General features: G+C 45.6%; 6 protein-coding genes across 6 annotated transcripts; 3 read left to right on the forward strand and 3 right to left on the reverse strand.

Annotated features, from left to right (window-relative positions):
- Window positions 1-291: 291 nt before the first annotated feature.
- L203_101939 (small COPII coat GTPase) lies at window positions 292-1004 on the forward strand (the record flags this gene model as incomplete). The annotated part of the gene is made up of 8 exons (XM_066211370.1): window positions 292-303; window positions 360-390; window positions 441-455; window positions 522-565; window positions 630-690; window positions 766-884; window positions 934-942; window positions 999-1004. The coding sequence occupies 8 exons, from the start codon at window positions 292-294 to the stop codon at window positions 1002-1004; spliced, it is 297 nt and encodes a 98-aa protein (XP_066067467.1).
- A 1826-nt stretch (window positions 1005-2830) lies between these two features.
- Window positions 2831-4057, reverse strand: L203_101940 (uncharacterized protein; the record flags this gene model as incomplete). Its single annotated transcript, XM_066211371.1, has 5 exons — window positions 2831-2928; window positions 2986-3082; window positions 3132-3706; window positions 3771-3976; window positions 4026-4057. 5 exons carry the CDS (start codon window positions 4055-4057, stop codon window positions 2831-2833), a joined length of 1008 nt encoding a protein of 335 aa, XP_066067468.1.
- Window positions 4058-4231: 174 nt separating this feature from the next.
- L203_101941 (uncharacterized protein) lies at window positions 4232-7142 on the forward strand (the record flags this gene model as incomplete). Its single annotated transcript, XM_066211372.1, has 7 exons — window positions 4232-4387; window positions 4433-4623; window positions 4671-4821; window positions 4868-5223; window positions 5274-6739; window positions 6821-7069; window positions 7126-7142. The coding sequence occupies 7 exons, from the start codon at window positions 4232-4234 to the stop codon at window positions 7140-7142; spliced, it is 2586 nt and encodes an 861-aa protein (XP_066067469.1).
- An 805-nt stretch (window positions 7143-7947) lies between these two features.
- L203_101942 (uncharacterized protein) lies at window positions 7948-10645 on the reverse strand (the record flags this gene model as incomplete). The annotated part of the gene is made up of 5 exons (XM_066211373.1): window positions 7948-8450; window positions 8498-9014; window positions 9064-10336; window positions 10384-10444; window positions 10528-10645. The coding sequence occupies 5 exons, from the start codon at window positions 10643-10645 to the stop codon at window positions 7948-7950; spliced, it is 2472 nt and encodes an 823-aa protein (XP_066067470.1).
- A 1554-nt stretch (window positions 10646-12199) lies between these two features.
- L203_101943 (uncharacterized protein) lies at window positions 12200-14331 on the forward strand (the record flags this gene model as incomplete). Its single annotated transcript, XM_066211374.1, has 3 exons — window positions 12200-13027; window positions 13074-13310; window positions 13360-14331. The coding sequence occupies 3 exons, from the start codon at window positions 12200-12202 to the stop codon at window positions 14329-14331; spliced, it is 2037 nt and encodes a 678-aa protein (XP_066067471.1).
- Window positions 14332-14506: 175 nt separating this feature from the next.
- Window positions 14507-18367, reverse strand: L203_101944 (uncharacterized protein; the record flags this gene model as incomplete). Its single annotated transcript, XM_066211375.1, has 8 exons — window positions 14507-16909; window positions 16957-17054; window positions 17101-17244; window positions 17297-17531; window positions 17586-17639; window positions 17691-17779; window positions 17824-17929; window positions 17978-18367. The coding sequence occupies 8 exons, from the start codon at window positions 18365-18367 to the stop codon at window positions 14507-14509; spliced, it is 3519 nt and encodes a 1172-aa protein (XP_066067472.1).
- Window positions 18368-18820: the final 453 nt, after the last annotated feature.

The following is an 18820-nucleotide window of genomic DNA, read 5'->3' on the forward strand; positions in this document are numbered from 1 at the left end:
TAATCCGGAACCGTCAAGAGCTTAGCCAGCGCTTACATATAATTTCAGGTCAGGGTGCTATGCAGGACGGCTGTTGAATATGTCTAATGTACAAAGGATAAAATTCAAAAGAATGAAGATGATTTCTTAATAGCATTCATAAAAAGGTCTGCCTCCACCGCCACAAATACCAAATCTCCGCACGGCGCTGGCCGAGATGATTCTCAATATCGCTGTATGGAGGTTGGTACTTTTAATACATTTACTTTTTAATTCTCGAATTGTCTCGTTCTTAAAGTTATCTTTTTCGCAATGTTCATCATCGTGAGTGGTAGCTGTAATGGACGAAAGTAATCTAATCTGACTGAATTACATCATAGAACTGGTTCTGGGACGTTCTCGCTTCACTTGGTATGTCTTATGCACCTCAGCCGCTTTTTGCCCGTATTAATACTCCATAGGTCTTATGAACAAGAGTATGTCTAAACTTAACCATGTGTTATGGAGATAAAGGAGTCCATGCTGATCAGGCGTCTATCTAGGTGCAAAGCTCTTGTTCCTTGGTCTAGATAACGCAGGAAAGACCGTATGTCCAGAAGCAGGAAATGCTCGATGCGAGTAACTAATTCTTGAGCCTTGTTATATGACAGACCCTGCTTCACATGCTCAAAAATGACCGTCTTGCTACCCTTCAGCCCACTCTTCATCCTAGTATGTCTCTTGCTTTCACGCCACCACTGTCTCTGGAACTAAGCATTGATGTATGTCTCTGACACTATTCTATAGCCTCTGAAGAGCTTGCAATCGGCAACGTCAAGTTCACAACTTATGATCTTGGTGGCCACATGCAAGCCAGACGTCTATGGCGTGATTACTTTCCTGAAGTAGATGGAATCGTGTTTTTGGTGGATAGTGCCGATTTTGAGAGATTCGCGGAGAGCAAGGCAGAGCTAGACTCTCTTTGTGAGTCATTGTACTAGGATCCAATATTATGAGAGCATAAGATTTTAACAACGTAGGAATAGTATCCATTGAATCTCTTGCTCAGGTTCCATTCCTTATACTAGGTAACAAAATCGATGCCTATGGCGCTGTTTCGGAGGACCAACTTAGACATGAACTCGGCCTTTATCAAACTACAGGCAAGGGCAAGGTTCCTCTTCGAGACATTCGACCTATTGAAGTCTTTATGTGTTCTGTGGTCATGCGCCAGGGCTATGGAGAAGGTTTCAGATGGTTGAGTCAATACGTAAGTTGCTAGTAATTTCTTCCTTTAGATCATGTGTGATAACAAGGACCGGTAGATCTAAAATGGCGCTCGAGTGCGAAAGCAGAGCTGTAACTCTAAGAAAAAAGTGCCGTTACGTGTAGACAACGATTGAAATTTAGGCAGGCTTGTCATAGCCTTTTCCCTTTTGACATTCTTTACGACTTCAAGACATGCAGATGTATTGTTTGATTACCCTTGGTAACCTAATACTACCGACCAGCTTTATCTTTAGGGCAGAGTTTATACAGATTGGATGATTGTGGTCACTTTGCTTTCTCTTTCAAATCCTTCCAGAGTCTTTTATATCCTAACTTGACATCTTCGCCCCTACTGCTACCTTCCATGCTTTCGACATTACAGTTCTCATATCTTGATATCAAAAAATGTAACGGTATAGATTGCATCATAGGCCGGTTTGAAGGATTATAAATTTTGATGTTCTTTTGTGCGTTTATGTTATCTACACTCTGCTCTTCCTCTCTCTCACACTGTTCTTTACCTCGCCAACTCTCTGAAAAGCACAAGTTTCATATTCCACCCTAGTTGTACCCTGCCTCAGTATGGGAACTGCTTCATCCAAGATACTCATACCATCTGCCCATTCAGTTTTCAGTAAGATCTAAAAGCATGAACGTCATATTCCAGTAATTTCCTGGACAGATAGCCTCCAATCATTCTGCATTTGCGCTTTTCTCATGGGCCATTGTATTCCAGAATACCTGATGATGCCTGGAAGCCTATAGCGGAGGTTTGTGGATATTTTTTGGTCAGCGTGTGTAGAACAGAGGTTAGGTAAATGCGGCTGAAACAAGACGAGGAGGTGTAAAGAGAAGAAGAAGGTCGATGAATAGATGGCAGGACGTACGGGTGTTGGCGTGTTGTGCGCCTGCTCAGAGGCGAGAGGGACGATTGGCAACAGAATGGGCAATGATTAGATTTCGGGGTTTTTGTGGCTGATGGATAATGATATAGAAGTAGGGGATTAAGCAGGAAAGAGGTAAAAGTCGTCAACCAAACGAATAAGACGAGGGACTGAGCATAACCAATCGATGGGAATTGTTGGTAGCGAGTTTGAGGTGTAGTTTGATATTTACTCTTGCTGCGGTACAGAACCATCGCCAACATCTTCTGCGCGTTGAATGAGTATAAAAGAGGAACACAGAGACAATTCTTCTTTGGATAATTCGCCTAGAATCGCTCGTTTATTCTCATAATCTCGATGTTCACTGCTAGTGTTCTTGCTATCGTTTGTAAGAGGTCATTTTTGGATATGACCAAAAGTTTCACAAGGATGATGTCTGTTTCTTGAGACTTGATATGAACTCCAATATAAATGTAGAGCTTAGGCATGGGCAACCTCATTTGCCCAGGTCGCGATGGATGAGAATACAAAGTAACAAAGACTTGTTAAAGTCTTATCAGAGTGTCATTCGCTGATCTCTGTATATTAAAGATGAGACAGAGGGTTGACCAATCATGTGAGTATGAGATGGATCAACGCAAAAGCACAACGATCAGCATGAGAACGTAGAGAAAATATAGATACATTGGTTATCAGGTTGATATTGTTTGCCATGCCCATCACATATCTTCCATGCTCCATTGATTATATTCATATTCTTGTCGTGCTCTTGAATTCTGCGCTTGAAAGTACTTTTTCTCAAACCCATTTGATCTATCTAAAAAACATCGATAAATGACTGCATTGAAAAAGTAAGTAGATAAAATAAACTCACCCACCCCATCCCACCGGAAGCCAGGAGGGATACCATATCGATTGGGGGCCCACGGCTTCTGATATTTTGGTTTTCTGGGGCCTTTCTTTTTGTTTTTCTACAAAATTGATCAGAAGGCATGAGGCATCAATGTCGAAAAGACACACTGTCAAAAATGCTGCAGCAGGATCATTCCACCTCTCTTGGTTCTGCATCTCCTTGTTCATCTTCACATCATCTCGCGACCTGCCAACATCGGCCGCTGTCATCTCACTTTCTAGTTTGGTTTGCTCTTCTCTTTGTCTTCGCTGAGTCACGCCCTTTGTCCATTCTTTTCTTTCCAATTCTTTTAACCTTTCCTGTTCCTCTTTTGCCTTTTCTTCTATACGAAGCTGCTCTATGTCAATGACTCGGCCTGTGGCATCACGATGAACTGTTGCTGTAGGATCCGGTTGATCTTTTCCGTTGACAGGCGATGGCGATCTCATCGCGGCAGCTTCCCGTTCTGCATCTTCTCTCAATTGCGTAGCAGTGCGCAAACCTCCGCGACGTTTTGTTATCTGTACAGGCTGGGCTTGAAAGTCATCATCTTTGGGCTCATGTTTTATGTCAATGTCGGGTTTGATGTCTGGTGGAGATGACGGGCCGGCAACAGCCTGTGGTAGAGGAATAGCAGATTTTTTGGCCACCGTACTCCATTGAGATTTCGTCTTTTTGAATGTTGCGAGTTCTTTACCAATGACTAAATGCAAGTTGCAGATAAGCTACCAGTCCCTCAACCCTAGTAGGAGGCTGGAAAGACATGCCTGGTGAATCATCGTCTTCGTCCTGATCTTTCTGCCTCACCCAGCTATCGTCTTCGTCCTTGAGCACTAATCCGCCCGCAGTGTGCTCTGTATTTCCAGCAGAGCTTCGTTCATAGTCTTGATTCTGTGGCTTTTTCTTCTTTCTCTTTTTGTGAGTCGGATCTGTATGGGCGAGAATAACGTCGGCCTTGGGACCAGACATATAACTATGTGAATGTTAGTGCATGCCTATCAGCCTCCCTATCTTTAACGTACTTTGCTGCAAGATATGCCTTCAAGTTTGACATGTTAAATGTTGGATAGATTGTTAACACGATTAAAATTGTTAATAATTCGGAAAGTAGCTTAAAAATAGTGATGTGGAAATTATTTGCACTTGCTGATAAAGAGTGGCCACTCACCTCTTTCAATGTCACTTTTCATTTTCATGCGACAAAGTAAACTTGAAATTCCAATACGCGATGCCTCTTCCGCTTTTGCATCCTCTTCCACCAAATCCGACCACTGGACAGCAGCCCTTGCCCTCACTCAGCTCACGATACGTCCAGCCGCCCTCGGGGAGAGTCACAAGAGACATTTTAAAGAGTCTCCAGGATATATATTGGAGTGACGATGATGTGAGTACATTAGGTAGGAATGATGTGGCTGATAGAGATATCAAGGATGACCCCGACTGCCTGCTCTGTGCAGAGCCACTGGATCTCTCAGATCTCAATTTTAAACCTTGCCAATGTGGTCTACAGATTTGCCAGTTTTGTTACAACAAATTATTGTCTACAGACTCTCGATGTCCCGGTTGTCGACGACCATACGACACAAAAGCAGTAGTTTTTGAACCTGTTGACTGGGAGGAGTGCGTTGATGGTGGATATACAGACATGTATGCTAACGATTATATAGAGTGAAAAAGGCAAAAGAGAAAAAGGCGAAGAAGGCAAAAGTAATCAAACAATTGACAGGCATGGGTCGTCGACATTATTTAGGAGTACGAATTGTCATGAAAAACACGGCCTATGTAGTCGGAATGAAGTTGCCGAGCCCAGGAGATGAAGTGAGTTCTATTCTGTATCTGCTCAAGTGACCATTAACATCGATAGGCTATTTCCATCCTTCGTTCCAATGACTACTTTGGTCAGTATGGCAAGATTTCCAAGCTTTACTTTGCGGATCCTAAGCCATCCGTGGGCGAAACGATTGTGGAGTCGGACGACAGTCCCGCTGGCATTTATATCGTTTATGTTCGTCGAGAAGATGCTGCAAGATGTATCAGCTCTCTCGATGGAATACCCGCGCCTCAAGGACCGCTTGGGGCTACTTTAAAGGTGACATATGGAACAGCGAGATATTGCGAGGCCTTTTTGAAGGGATCCAAATGTGATAATGCCAACTGTCACTGCTTGCATGAATGGGGAGGCGAGAGTGATTGCTTCACTAAAGAAGACATGGAAATAGCGCAAGTATCTCCCAACTGCAATGGCGATGAAGTATTTACGCAAAGTGTAGTTTCACCAAGCCATTGGAATATGATGCTCGACAGAGATTACATGCTTCCATTCAACCTCAACCGATTTCACCATCACCCTCTTCAAAAGTCGCTTGGCCAAAACCTTCAGGTGAAGACGGCCAGCCTCCAATGTCTGCGACAGGGTTACCCAGTGCTGCGAGTTGGGGCAAAGGCATTGGGACAAAGTTTCCCGGTCGTACAAGTGTTTTACCCCGTGCTGCCAAAATGAATGGCCTTTTCCCTTTGACTCATAACAGCGCCGCATTTCCTCTTCCTACCCCTTCACCAACTATCCCTATCATCTACAAGGAGAAAAAGGAGAAAAAGTCATCCGTAATGGCCAGAGCGAAGAGCACGGATTCAAATCAAAGTGCGACACTAAGCAGCAGCCAAACCTCGCCAAAACGAAAAAATCCAACTCTATCGGATGTCCAACCTACAGCTTCCTCCATGCTAGTCTCTTCGGAAGCTACGCCCCACTCATCATCTGCTTCTGGTGCTGGTACTGCCTCCTTATCAGCGCCGATGCCAGTGCCCGCTTCTGCAATTGCCTCTGATTTAATAGAAGATTCTGTAAACGAACGTTCTCCTGGTTCGGATGTTGGTCCCTCGTCTGATTCGCCTGCCCCTCAAACTCCTGCTCGTTTGACCCAGGAGACCCCACCGCTACCCCTTTCATCTGAACCCATCCCCATTCATTCTCCCTATCCCGAGCCCGTCATTTTTGCTTTTCCTCAACATGACAAGAATTTTGCATTCGTTCTTGATCTGGGAGATGGAGAATTACAACGGCATCAAGTTTTAGCAGAGGGATATGAGCCGAGTCCGTTCAACAAAACTCTAGAGGGCTTGGCTGAGTTGGGTGTGCATGCACCGGAAGTCCCTGAACTATTTGTTGAACCAATTACGCCTGTAGTAGATCACTATTCGGGGTTCTTTAGGCCATTTGAAACGGATGAAGGCTCGCCAGCTGTATCGGATAGACAACCAGGAGAAGGAGAGTCATTGCGGCAGGAAGAAGACCATAATGCTCAACGGACAGAGTCTAGATTCAATTTTGCTCGTTCCAATCATCAAAACAATGACCGTGCTGCAAGCCCACTTGGACTGCCTCGGAAAGGTATAGAACAAGGATGGTATCGCCAGGATCCTCTTCCTTCTCACTCCGGCGGCATGTCAGAAATGAATGTTCCATCCTCTTCGACAGTTGCACAATTGGGCAATCAATTCGGCGGAGGATTTGACTCTACTTCTTCTGCAGTAGGAAACGAAATTGGCAATGGATGGACAGGTAACGATTCCGGCTCTGTGGCGGTAGGTGGATATTCGGCGTCGCCTGCAATGCCGAGACAAGGAGCGGTTAGTGGATTGCAAGGTTATGATAGAAATGGAAGTATGGGACAGGCTATCATACGGAGGCAATATATGCAAAATGGACCAGGGGATCGAGGGGACTTGGACAACTGTATGTGCCTACTTCCTTCCATCTTTCCCTTTTAAGACTCCTTCTTAGCCAGCTTGAAGTTAACGCTAACTTACGATGTAGCCCTTTTAGCGGTTCTTCAATACAGCACCAACCCCCAACTATATTCTCAACACCTTCCACAACAGCGATCCTTGTTTTCTCCTGATTCTGCAACGCACTCTATACATGATGACGCGACTTTTACATCATCCATGACATTCAGTGGACTACAGCAAGCACAGCAAACTCAGATGCAGCATCATCCTGATGCTAGACAATTGATGCAGATGCACCAAAGAAGAGGTCAGTCACCAGGGTCTATGTCTCATCGTAAGCTCAATGTCTTTTCTCAATGTGTGTTCAAAGATTAACATAGTACAACGTAGCTTATCGTCGATTTTAAGCCCACTCAATCCACCACTCATGCCCACTATCTCTCACTCTTATTACGTATATCCCATTCTTTTGTGTAGATACCTCTCATAGTCACCTCATCATCTGACTTTGTCTCAATGCATGCTAGCCAGGCATTGTTTCATGGCGGCACATTGTATACGATCAGTTTGCGCATACACAAAAATCTTTACCGCAACAGGAAGAGAAAACAAAATTATAAGGCTAGATTTGAATAAAAATCCAAGTCAAATTCCGCAAAAAATAATAATATATATACATAGGTCTCGCTGGGGATCGAACCCAGATTATGAGAAATTCATGAATGTCAAATCAGAATCTCATGTACTAACCATTATACGACGAAACCAATATCTTCTGCAAAATCACATATCTATATCCTGAAGACTATAGATTCTCCGCTGTTCTACAAAACTAGTAGATAGACTTTGTGAACGAAGGTATGAATTATACATAGTGCATGTCTTTTTAAGAAAAAAAAACAACAAATCCCTGACAAGCCAGTAAATGAGATATATTCCCAGTATACACAAGTTGAATGAAAAAACAAAGCTGTCCATTGTTGGGACTAAGATCAATAGACTACCGAAAGAGATATGGCAAGGCTCCATTCAATCAATGTAACCTTCCATAGTTCATTGCAGAGGGTACCAAGTGAGAAACCGTCTTTTTTGGAAATGCAAATGTGGCGTGCTAAAAATGTTGTGAATTAATGAGGTTGGTGGCTTGTTGATGACGACCGATGATATTTTCCTTCCCCCGTACAGAGCTCTGACAAGTTTAACTCATCTGCTTCACCATCCGTGAATTCTATAACTCGTGTCCATCAGATTAGATTTCTTCCAATCTCGCTTCTCTCTTTCTCTCTGTATACCCTCTCCGTCTGTTGTGTGTCTTACCATGGCTGGTGCTTGCATTTGCGATATCATACTCTTACCATCTTGCCCGATAGCTAGCGTGCCTGTAGATTGAGTCCGACTGATAGAATGTTCCTCGGCTGAGCCTACGCACGTCAGTGGACGTAAGATGCTACCTCCGCTTAAAATGTTGGGCGCCGGTCGTCGACGCTCTAAAGCCGTTCCGCTCGCATGCGGCCGAGAGTAAGTGGACACAGCAGATGCAGAGCGAGATGGATGAGACATAGTTCGCTCAAGTGGCTCTCTATGAGTATGTTGAGTCAAGTTGACGGCAGAACGGTGAGAGGGGCACATGGCGGGAGGAGGACGATTCCGAGAAGAACCAATGGAGAGTATTCTTGTCAAACCCCCAGATGACTTTTCCCTTTCAAGCACGACATCTGCGTGTTGTTAGTTAACTTATCAGGCCACGGTATGAGAATCTCACTTCTTCTCAGCGACTCAGACATTTCGGCCATGATGATGTTTCTCCTTCGTGTTGTTGGCGTCATGGGCTCCACAACTCCAAATTCATTCAACCTCGGGCCCATAGGTAAAGCTTGAATCTGCGATCTAACTGTTTGCTGAGCAGGTGATGCGGCCTTTTCAACATCAATTTGAGCAACCTTATCCCTCGTCTGTTGTTCGAGGTCAAGCTTTGCGATTTTTGGTCGGGTTTGAGCGGTGTTAAGATAATTTGCAGATAAATCACTCTCATCTTTTGACAATCCTAACTTGTTCTCAATTTTAGAGCTATGTTGACTTTCTTGATCATTGCTTCCATCGCATTTGGAGATGTTGCCTATAGGAATTGTAACACTGACTCCGGTCTGCACAGGCATGGCAGCCGCAGATTTACTTCGAAGCAATGAGGGCCCTGGGTTGGGGGATTGCGCTAAAGATGTCAATTGGACATGTGTGGGTGAGGATCTAAATGGATTTTCAGTCGTCTGTGATGCCAAAGGCTAAACTTGATGTCAGCATGTTGATTATGCTAGATGCCAAACTGCTCACCAAGTTGACCATGCTCGCACCTCTTTGGAGAGCTGAAGCCAACAGACCAAACGCTGGCTTTGAACCAAAGATTTCTTGTTTCGCAAACATCTTCCTCTTTGCCTGAGCCTCAAGCCTGGCTTCTATCTGAGCCCATTCATTAACAGCTGCTTGCCTTTCCTTCTTTGACATCTTATTCAGAGGAGTTGGCGCGGGAGGAGGGGGCGTGTCACGTATCATATTTGGATCTGGCACGGATTTTTCCCCTTGTGTAGATTTTCTACGACCGAGCTGAAAAGAAGTCAAGTCACCTGAACGGCCCGGCCGCGATCGAGAACGTGAACGACGATGACTTGGATCTTTAAAAGTACGACAACGATTATTCTCGCTTTCAATGACTGAACTTTGAAGCTGGTCCAAATCAGTAATGCCATTGTCATCCGCATCACTCCAATCGTCTTCATTGCTACTAACCCCTTCATCGTCTCCAGCCTCTTCGCCCTCGACCTCCTCCTCGTCTTCCCAACCACTTTCCTCGTCTTCAGCATTCTTCTCTTGCTTCTTAGCTACCTGTTCAGCTGCTTTTCGCTTTTCAGACTGGAATTTGCCTCTCATCGTGGCCAGCGATATATGGCGACGCTGCCTGGTTGCAGTTCCAGGCAAGGTATCGTTGGGATTTTGCCCTTTGAGCAGCGGCTTTGCCAGTGTCGGCGCTATCATTGAGGTGGCAGATTTGCCAGTCGCGGGCGACGGCTCAGGCGAATCGGACGCGCTCCCTTTGCTGAGACTTGATTGGACAAAAAATTTACTCCTCTTTGGAGATCCCGTTCTAGCCTTTTTAGCCTCTATTGGAGTAGGATAAATTCCAGCTTTTTTCGCGTTTTCCAGCGACTCTTGACGCTTTTCTTCTTCGCTTTCTTCCTTTAGCGCGGGAGGAATAACTCGGTCATGTACAGCAGACATGTTCATACTGCCGCCCAGACTCCCAGAGCGACTAGGGACGGGGGTCGGCTCAACCAAACGTATCTCTACGTGACTTGTCATGGGAGTATCGGGGACAGACAAGATGGGTAGTACAGTAAAAGGCAGCGTCTTCTTTGCATCTTCCACCCAATCTCTGAAAGAGCCCTCGGTTTTCTCCACCAACAAGGACAAAGCGCCACCAAATGTTCGACGCTCTGATCGACAAAAGTACGACGACTCGGTGGGCGTTTGAATGGAAGCACTCGAGGCAGAGCCTTGCGATGATGTCGAGAGGCGGCGGTGAGCAATACGCCGAGGTTGACCCCAATGTCTGGTCCACTGCGTCAGCCTTCCTCTTCCTAAGCAATCACCACTAACCTCCACGCAAGATTTTCCAGTCGCTCTCCATCCTTGACAAGGTCGGCGGCGCGGGTGATGACTGTTTACGTCAGCGCTATCTTGACATGGCGTGACACCCACCGTTCCATATCTCGCCGACATTGTTTTCCTCGCCCGGCTCACCCACTGCCAGCTCGTCTCCAAGCGCGAGCGCCGGTGGCGCGAGGCTGAGAAGTGGGACGTGTCGGGAGGAACGTGCGGACGTGCCGGAGGGAGAGGGAGAGGGCAGAGCGACTATCATCAGCGTTCCTACTCGATTATTGTTACAATCCTTGACTCCTATAGAAAGCCACGACGCGCCATGGCGGTAGGCGGATTGGTGAACAAGTTGGAGATGATGAAAAGAAATGAAAAGAGATAGATTATAAAATGTAGAAACGACGAGTGGCGTGTCAGATGACTAGCCGGCGGTAACTCGCACAGAGAAACGGGAGACAACGAGCCGACAATCGGGGTATGGGGGCGGGGCCACGGTGCGAAAGGACGTCGAACCGCACTAAGTAATGGATCGACAAGTATTCGTTGGGTGTCGTTTTTGTTAGACTGCAAAAAATAATCCCGGTAAATCATTACCTACCCGATTAGTCTCATTCCGTTCCCATTACTGCATCCTTCTATGGCCAGGTCTGGGCCCTTTCATTCTGCTGGGCGGAGGGATCGGCGCTCGCATCTCTACACGTTGCATTGGACGGGTCGGCGAGCTCCGCCTCAAGACTTACTAATAATAACGTTGGGCTGAATATTGATTTTTCTTTTTCCTTTCTTCTTTCTCTTATGTTTTTTTTATTTACTTTTTGCTTTTTTTTAATGCGTGCACCGTCCTAGAAATGCACCGGCTGGCCCTGCCCCGTGTATACTGAGGGCTGCCTGCAACGTGACAAGCGTTTGAAGTTATCCCTCTCCGGCTTTTTCCGAGTATTAACATCAAGATACCTTTCTTTTTGATATGCCGGCGGAAAGACATTACAGAATGTCGACTGGTATACTGCGCGCCTAATTTTAGACAGGCTGTTTTTGTCGGAGCTCGCCGCCGGGATGTTAGTACGCGACACGCATTTTGGCTATAGCAAATATTACTTTTTGTCTTTTCATTCTGTATTTGACTTTACTTTGTCACTTCACTTGCCGATTTTGTTCTTCACATCTATGCCGTCTCTGATGCCCAACTGTAGCTTACTGACCATTAAGCGCTCAAGGAATGTACAAAATCGCCAAATGAGGTCGCGTCGCGTCCCATCACCTTGCGATGGTACGTGTCGATCTCTTAACTCAAGACATCTTTTGTTCTTGCCACTTCTAGTCTCACTGCTGCGATCCTTTTAACAGCACTCCAAGTAGTGCCACATCTCATGCCCTGAAGTACTCCATACACGTCGAGTCACTCTTTCATCGCATACTAACCAGCTGATCCTTTGTCTATCAGTGAAAACCCCTTCCCCTTTTACATCTGGTCCCTCATACTCACACCAAAAGTGGAACTAGATGATCCTTTGTTGCCTCACGTTTCCCTCTTTTCATCGGACAATGTACAATGCAGCTTGACGGAGATGGAGCGACCTTTTCTTTGCACGACTGATTGATTAGATTGAGAAAGAGTCTTATTTTGATCATTTGTGACATCTTTCAGTAATTCACTTTGGAAGTATCGCGACATCAAGAATTTCGCTCTCGAAATCTTTCATATTGGTGTCAGGAAAGCCGAAGAGTTCAGCCTCGTGTTGTAAGTAGGTCTTGCAAAGATGGCTCGCTTTTTGAATTTAACTCATGTTTGATGTAAAAGCCGCAGCATTCTACAATGTCGCTTCACCCTGCGTTACCTCCTCCTCCTCTTGCCCTCGCTATCCATCCAGCTCCACCTCCAAGGCCTCGCGTTTCTGATAAGGACAAGGAGAGAAAGGCCAAAGCTGATGCTGAAGCTAAAGATAAAAAAGACGACAAGGCAAAAGAAGTGCCAGAGAAAGGCAAGCAAAACGTTTCCATCGATAAGGAAAAGCCGAAGGGAAAAGAGGTTGAAGCTCCTCCTACTCCAACTTCACCTAAATCCGATTTACCTAAACCTCCGACACCCGCAGTCAATGCAGTAGTTGAAGATGTCAAAGAAGAAAAACCCAAGGCAGCAGAGAAATCCGGAAAAGATGATAGTGACAATCAAAAGGGTGGTAAGCAGGTGACAGGGCAAGGTGCCAAGGACAACACAGATACGGCAAAAGCCAACGAAAAGTCAGATCAAGATGAAAAGGATGAGTCCGAGATTGAGCTTGAACCCCTTATCCTTTTACCGCCTGCTCCTCACAGGTGCGTTCTAACTCGGATTGACCTTCCTCCTGGTGTTGTCTACCCTCCGGTAGACACGGATCCTCGAGGCGCCTACCACAAGTACGCCAAGGCTGTAGGTAACGAGGGAGCTCTTGTCGATATCACCAAAGACGGGTGGCTCGCTCCACAATGGAAAGAAAGGACAGAGAGGGAAGCGTTGAAGAGGCTGACTGGCGAATGGGAAAAGGAGCTGGAGAGAGAGATTGAGAAAGAACGAAAGCGGGCTACTAGAAGGAAAGTCCCAGAAACGAGTGAAGGATTACTGTTGGATTTATGGAATGAATTGACAGAAGCTCCTAATAATGAAGTGAGTCTAGGCCCATACTGGTGATGAGGAGGCTGAGACAATTTAGCTTCCTGTGGAAGATTTCTGGGACAGATATGACTGGAGCTCTGCTGCTGCCCAAAAACATCTCGAGGATATCAAGCGTCCCGAGAAATCTGCGACGTCTGAAGAAAGCAGAAAGGATGCAGAATCTCTCGTGAAAGGGCAGCATCAAGCTAAAGAGGTACCGGAAGTTATGTGGACCAGACAAGGCGTCGAAGATACTTTGGCTACTGTTGGCATTCAATGTGCCTACAATACTGAAGTACGTATCTCTTCCCTCCGTTAGAGTTCATCCTGACTCTTCTTCACAGAGACCCCCTTCTCGGGTCTTTTACAAACCTGGTTCAGCTAACCTTCTCTTAGCTCACGGTTATTTCCTCCTCCGTCTCGACTTCTTCATCACCTGGAAACCAGAAGAATATCTCAACAAAGGCTTTGAAGCACTCATCACCCACGCTAACGACCGTGTCTTTGGCCAGATGGTTAAGGCTCAATTGGCCGAAGAACGTAAGAAGAAAGAGAAGGATTACAGAGAAAGAAAGGAGCGCGAGAGAAGAGAACGTCATGCAAAAGAAGAGAAGGACAAGGATAAGAAGAAAGTGGTAGTGGGAATGAAGGAAGGGAAGGATGACGAGACAGACGAGACGCCAGGCACGCCCCCGAGCAACGTCCAAGTACGCAACGGCAAATCCATCGCTGGCCCCCCTACGCCTGATAACTCCTCAGATAAAGCTATCATTGCTGTCCCGGTCAACAAGCCAATAGCTGCAGACGATAAAGATGACAAGAATAAAGCAGCCGATCGAGATGCGAAACATGAAGCAGATGCTGAACTTGTACCTGGTCCTAAACCACAGGCTGATGATATCGCAAAGGGCAAGGATCAGCCCGTCTTCGACGAGAGGGACGGTAGAGCTCTGGTCAAAGCTCTTAACCCCAACGGTCCAATCAAAAAGAACGATATTGATCTTGCAATGAAAGCTCTCGAATTGGCAAAAGATGCCACATTGCAAGGCATGTCAGGAAATGATGTCAAAGCTCCCGCTAGGGACAAAGCAGGAGCGAAAGGAAAGGATTATGGACCTTTGTTCTGGATGTGGTCCCAGTCATGCGAAAAATGGCGTTGGAAGAACTATAAAAGTGATGTGCATGTAGTCGCACCTGGAGGATGGGAAGAAAGAGATTGGGAAATGTTCGCTGATGGCAGAGGGGTACAGGAGTGGGAAGCAGACCAGGCAAAAATCGAAAAGGAGGAAGTTGACGTACATGACTGGTCAGTCTAAGAGTTATATCAGTTTCGCCCACCATACCATGCTATGCCTTTCTTGCATCGAAAAAGAAATTGTTACATCCAATGAGAGCGAGACCATAGTCTGTATACATTTTACAATACCACTCCTACCAGGTGTTCATCTGCCCATTTTAAGGTGATATTACACAGATGATGCACCGAAGATTCTAGATGTAGTTTCCTCTCTTGGGTTTAGGCGCATTCGCCAGTGAATTATTTACCTGTCCCGTATTCCACCGCTGAATTAAAAGATTGACAGGCTGCTGTTTCTCCGGTGAAGAGCTGATGCTCTTTGGGCTTAACTGGTGTTCACTGTTCTTACTTTTGGCTTCAATGTCGTTGTCTCCATCAAAAGAGTTATAGGTTGTAGGCTCGAGCTTGACATTTGGTCTTTCAATTATTTCTGGCCGTGCATAGCCATCAACTCTGCTGGACCCTTGAACATTGACAGATTTTACCGGCTTAGGTTGAGTTGTTTCAACAGCCGGGTGTTGAGGTAAGGTAGCGCTTTGAACAGGCTTCTCAGTGTCTAGCAACGATTTTCGTAATGCTAAAGGTTTATATGCCACTGAAGGTTTTCTCTCAATGGTATTTGTAACCATTGATGAATTAGAATTGTTTTGGAAATCTGGCCTCTTCGACCGTTCGCTATCCTTGGAAGGCTTATTATTCAAAGCCAAAGATTCATATCTATTCACAATACCATTAATGGAGCCCGTCCTGCTGCGCACTCGGCTGGCTGCAGGAGGAGAGTTGATGGGAGCAGGAGGCGAGTTGCTGGAGGAAGTTGCAACCAGAGATGGCTCGCTGGGTAATGAGGGAGAGAGGATAATGTCACGAGGACCACATGAAGAAGCAGTCGGTAAGAACATTGACTGTGGACGGATCCTATCAGAAGAAGGGATCCGCTGCGACGCAGGCCTTCCAATGAGTTCTGCAGCGCCGGAAGTAGAGGAGCTTGATGCTTTTGTAGGCAAAACCGGTGATGAACCCTTCTTTGGAAACAAAGACTGCACTTGAGTAGAAGGAAGACGAACCACACTTCCAGGATCTTCAGGGCCTTCATCATCACTTGAGTCTACTTCTGGATCTGAAGACCTCATTTTCTTTCTTTCTACTGACGCATTCTCTCCTCCCCTCCACAACGGCTCATTGAGCCCAACATCCCTTTTCAAATCCTGCAATGACGACCACTTATCAGACATAATGTTGGAGTCGGTCTTGGCCCAGTCAATTCTTGGAAGCTCATTCCTACTCATTCTCGAGGTTTCAGAAGAAATGCTCGCAATAGACGCCGGTGAGCTTGAACGAGCAGGTAAGATGGGCACTTGAAGTCCTGCGCTATCATCTTTGTCCATCAGATTTTCGAGTGTTTTCTTCTTGATCGGACTACGTTGCTTTTCCTTCTCGTTAATCATTTGACTATGCTGTACCTTCTCCACATTATCAAGGTAATCAAGCTCCTGCTGTTGCTTTGTAGCCTGAGTATTGGACATAAAAGAAGATACGTCGTTTCTGAAGGCTGTACCCGTCACCTGAGTTGATCTTGCCTGAGCCATTTCATTAAAACCTTGTTTATGCACGTCTTTGATTGGAGACTTGAGGTTGCCCCCAGTTAGATTACTCAAGAGCGAGGGACGGCTACTTATAACTGGACGGTCTTGGGGTGAAGCAAAACTGATGGCAGCATTGGGTGGTGTGTTAGAGGAAGAAGAATATACTATAGGGAATGTTGTTTTCTTTGATGGACTTAAAGCGCCGTCGCGATTCAGTCTCTCAATTGAAGGAAAACGAGCCTCAAATGATGTATCACCCTCCGGAATAGACGAGGATTTAGCAGAATGTGACGGAACAGTAGATATGGGCTGCTTCAGTCCTGCCGACTGTATTGAGCGAGTGGTTCCCCTTGACATTGGTTCAGTCGCAGATTTGGTATAAGCACGAGAGGTTATGGATGCCGCACGCGACAAATCAGAGGAACCAAGAGAGTTACCAATGCCAATGAGCCGTTTTGATGAGTTACTGTCATAAGGACCAGAGCTTGATTGACTCATTCGCATAGGTGAGGATGACTTGAAACTGGAAACTCCAAAGGAATCTTCAAACCCTATCGTCATCGACCGAGGAGAGGTTGAAGAAGTAGGTATGCCAAAAGCATCAAGAGAAAGGGATTTGGAAGCGGATGGTGCCATCCGCGGTGATTTTTCATCACTTTCATTACCATCGACTTGATGTCTGCTCATTGTTGACTTGACATCTAGCGGTGTTGAGGCTGCCAAAGATACCTGTGTTTTAGATGAAGCAGCTTGTTGTTGCCAACCCTGATTCAACGTATGAGGTTGTGATGATCTGATTTGTTGTCGAGGACTACTCTGTAATTCTCCTCGTGTAGGCCGTCCTCTTCTTTGAGGTTGCAAACTTGGAGCAATTAATGGCTTTATAGCGGGTGTCTTATTAATGTTTGATGGAGAGTCGGTGAAGTCTAAAAGATTGGCATCTGTTTTCGACGGGGTCTCATTTGGCAGAGAACGCTTAGTAGTAGTTCTTGTGAGTACTTTTGGAGGAATAGGCTATCTTCGGTGAGCTAAGAAGATGGCTGAATTCAAGCGGTGCTTACATGGCCAATCTCTGGTTTGGTACCGCTCATCTCATGCGCGACTTTCAACACTTCAAAAACCGTCGGTCGTCTCACAGGCTGTTCAATGAGCATTGATGCTAAATTTGTCATTAGTGGTCTGCCAACTTGTGCACAATGGCCCACCTATGAGATGCTGCAGCCGAGGAGAGTAGCGAGGAACAGGGGGAAAAGTATATTTGGCATTTACAATTGCTAACGGGCCGTGCTCCTCAAATGGAGTAGTGTAATAACACAATTTATACAGCAAACAGCCTAAAGCCCATACATCTACAAGTTATCAGCATATAACGACGTGATTACAATGAGTGGGAGACCTTACCACTTGGCAAACCAACAGGTAATCCCAGCATCGGCTCAACCATCTCCGGGCTTCTATATTGCAATGTTGTATGACGATTTAAATCCATTGCAAGCGCGTCGGCTTCGATCTTTGACTGTGGTGGGCGATCAGCAGGAAAGGTTGTGGAACCAAAGTCACAGAGTTTGAAGATGAGAGGCATGGGCCGTTGAGGGTTAGATGGGACGTTCAGCGGTTGAGAGAGTACATTTTCAATCTACAATGCATTGGCATTATGAACCTCTCTACCTTGTGAGTACAACAGGCGTACCTTGAGGTCTCTGTGTAAGAGAGGTTGTTTGAGAGAATGCATAGCAGCGACCGCCTATATTCGATTAACTGAGCGATGAGTGTGAATAGCACCAAGCAATCATACCTCACAGACATCTGTAAAGATGTTTAATATTTCGATTTCCTTTAACCTATCCCTTAACCGCCTGTTCAAAAGGTCGATGATACCACCTCCTGTAGACAATCAGTCGAGGTTCTTGAATCCTAATAAAGCGTACCAGCACAAAACTCCATGAGTATAAAAACTTCATGATGGCCATTTGGCAGTCTCGTGTGCTCTGAAGCTAGGTACTGAGTAAGATGAGAGTTTGAAGGTAGCGATTTCTGCCATGCGACATGTCAACCCTACGGCCAAGAACATGAGACACTGACCATGACCTCAATCTCCTTCTTAACGTCGACCCATACAGCATCGTCCTGGAATGCTATCCTCTTCAGGCAATGTTGTGTGTATCCTCTCTCTCCCCATCTCCCCTTCTTCTCTCGGTTCTTGTTGGGCGGATATATGGGCGTCTCTGATGTGCTCAGATATACATGGGCATACCCTCCTTCTGATAGATACCTCTCTATCTTTACCGAGTGCCCTCCGACTCGCACCTTTTGGCCTGGCGCCAGCGTCCCCTTGTGTCTCTGTGGCGGTGGTTGAGGATATTGCTGCTGCTGGTTGTAGTTAAGCTGCTGGGCATGCTGGGAGGGGAAACCCGATGCTAGCAATGGACGCTGTGGCGATACCAGCGGACGCGCACGAGTTTCTGCAAACATTGAAAAGAACCTCTGAGGTTGAGAAATACAAAATGGATGAATCAATTGGTAAATGCTTGGAATTTTATACACTGTTCAAGTTTTAACATTTATTAAATATTGTAATTAATGTTAAATACTGTATCTGTATGTAGGCTTGAATGCCTCACTGTAATTACAACGGTAATTACTTTAAGGTTTTCGTAAATATTAATTATTTTTGGTACAGCAAATCTAGCACTTGTCTTGCATAGAAAAGAGTAATGGAAGAGAAATCTATCTATCATTCAACCTTATCCATCCATGTCCCCTCTCAAAATCCCTCGGCGTTCCAGAGTGTGGCGATGTGGAGGGCTTGCACTTACACTGTACATGATTCATTTATACAGTTAAATAAATCACTTTTTCTTATTTAAACTATGTTTCTACACTTCAATACATTTTAACTTTACACATTTCAATTGTTTAAATAGA

Source organism: Cryptococcus depauperatus, chromosome 2 (assembly GCF_001720195.1).
Source record: "Cryptococcus depauperatus CBS 7841 chromosome 2, complete sequence".
NCBI lineage: Eukaryota > Fungi > Basidiomycota > Tremellomycetes > Tremellales > Cryptococcaceae > Cryptococcus > Cryptococcus depauperatus.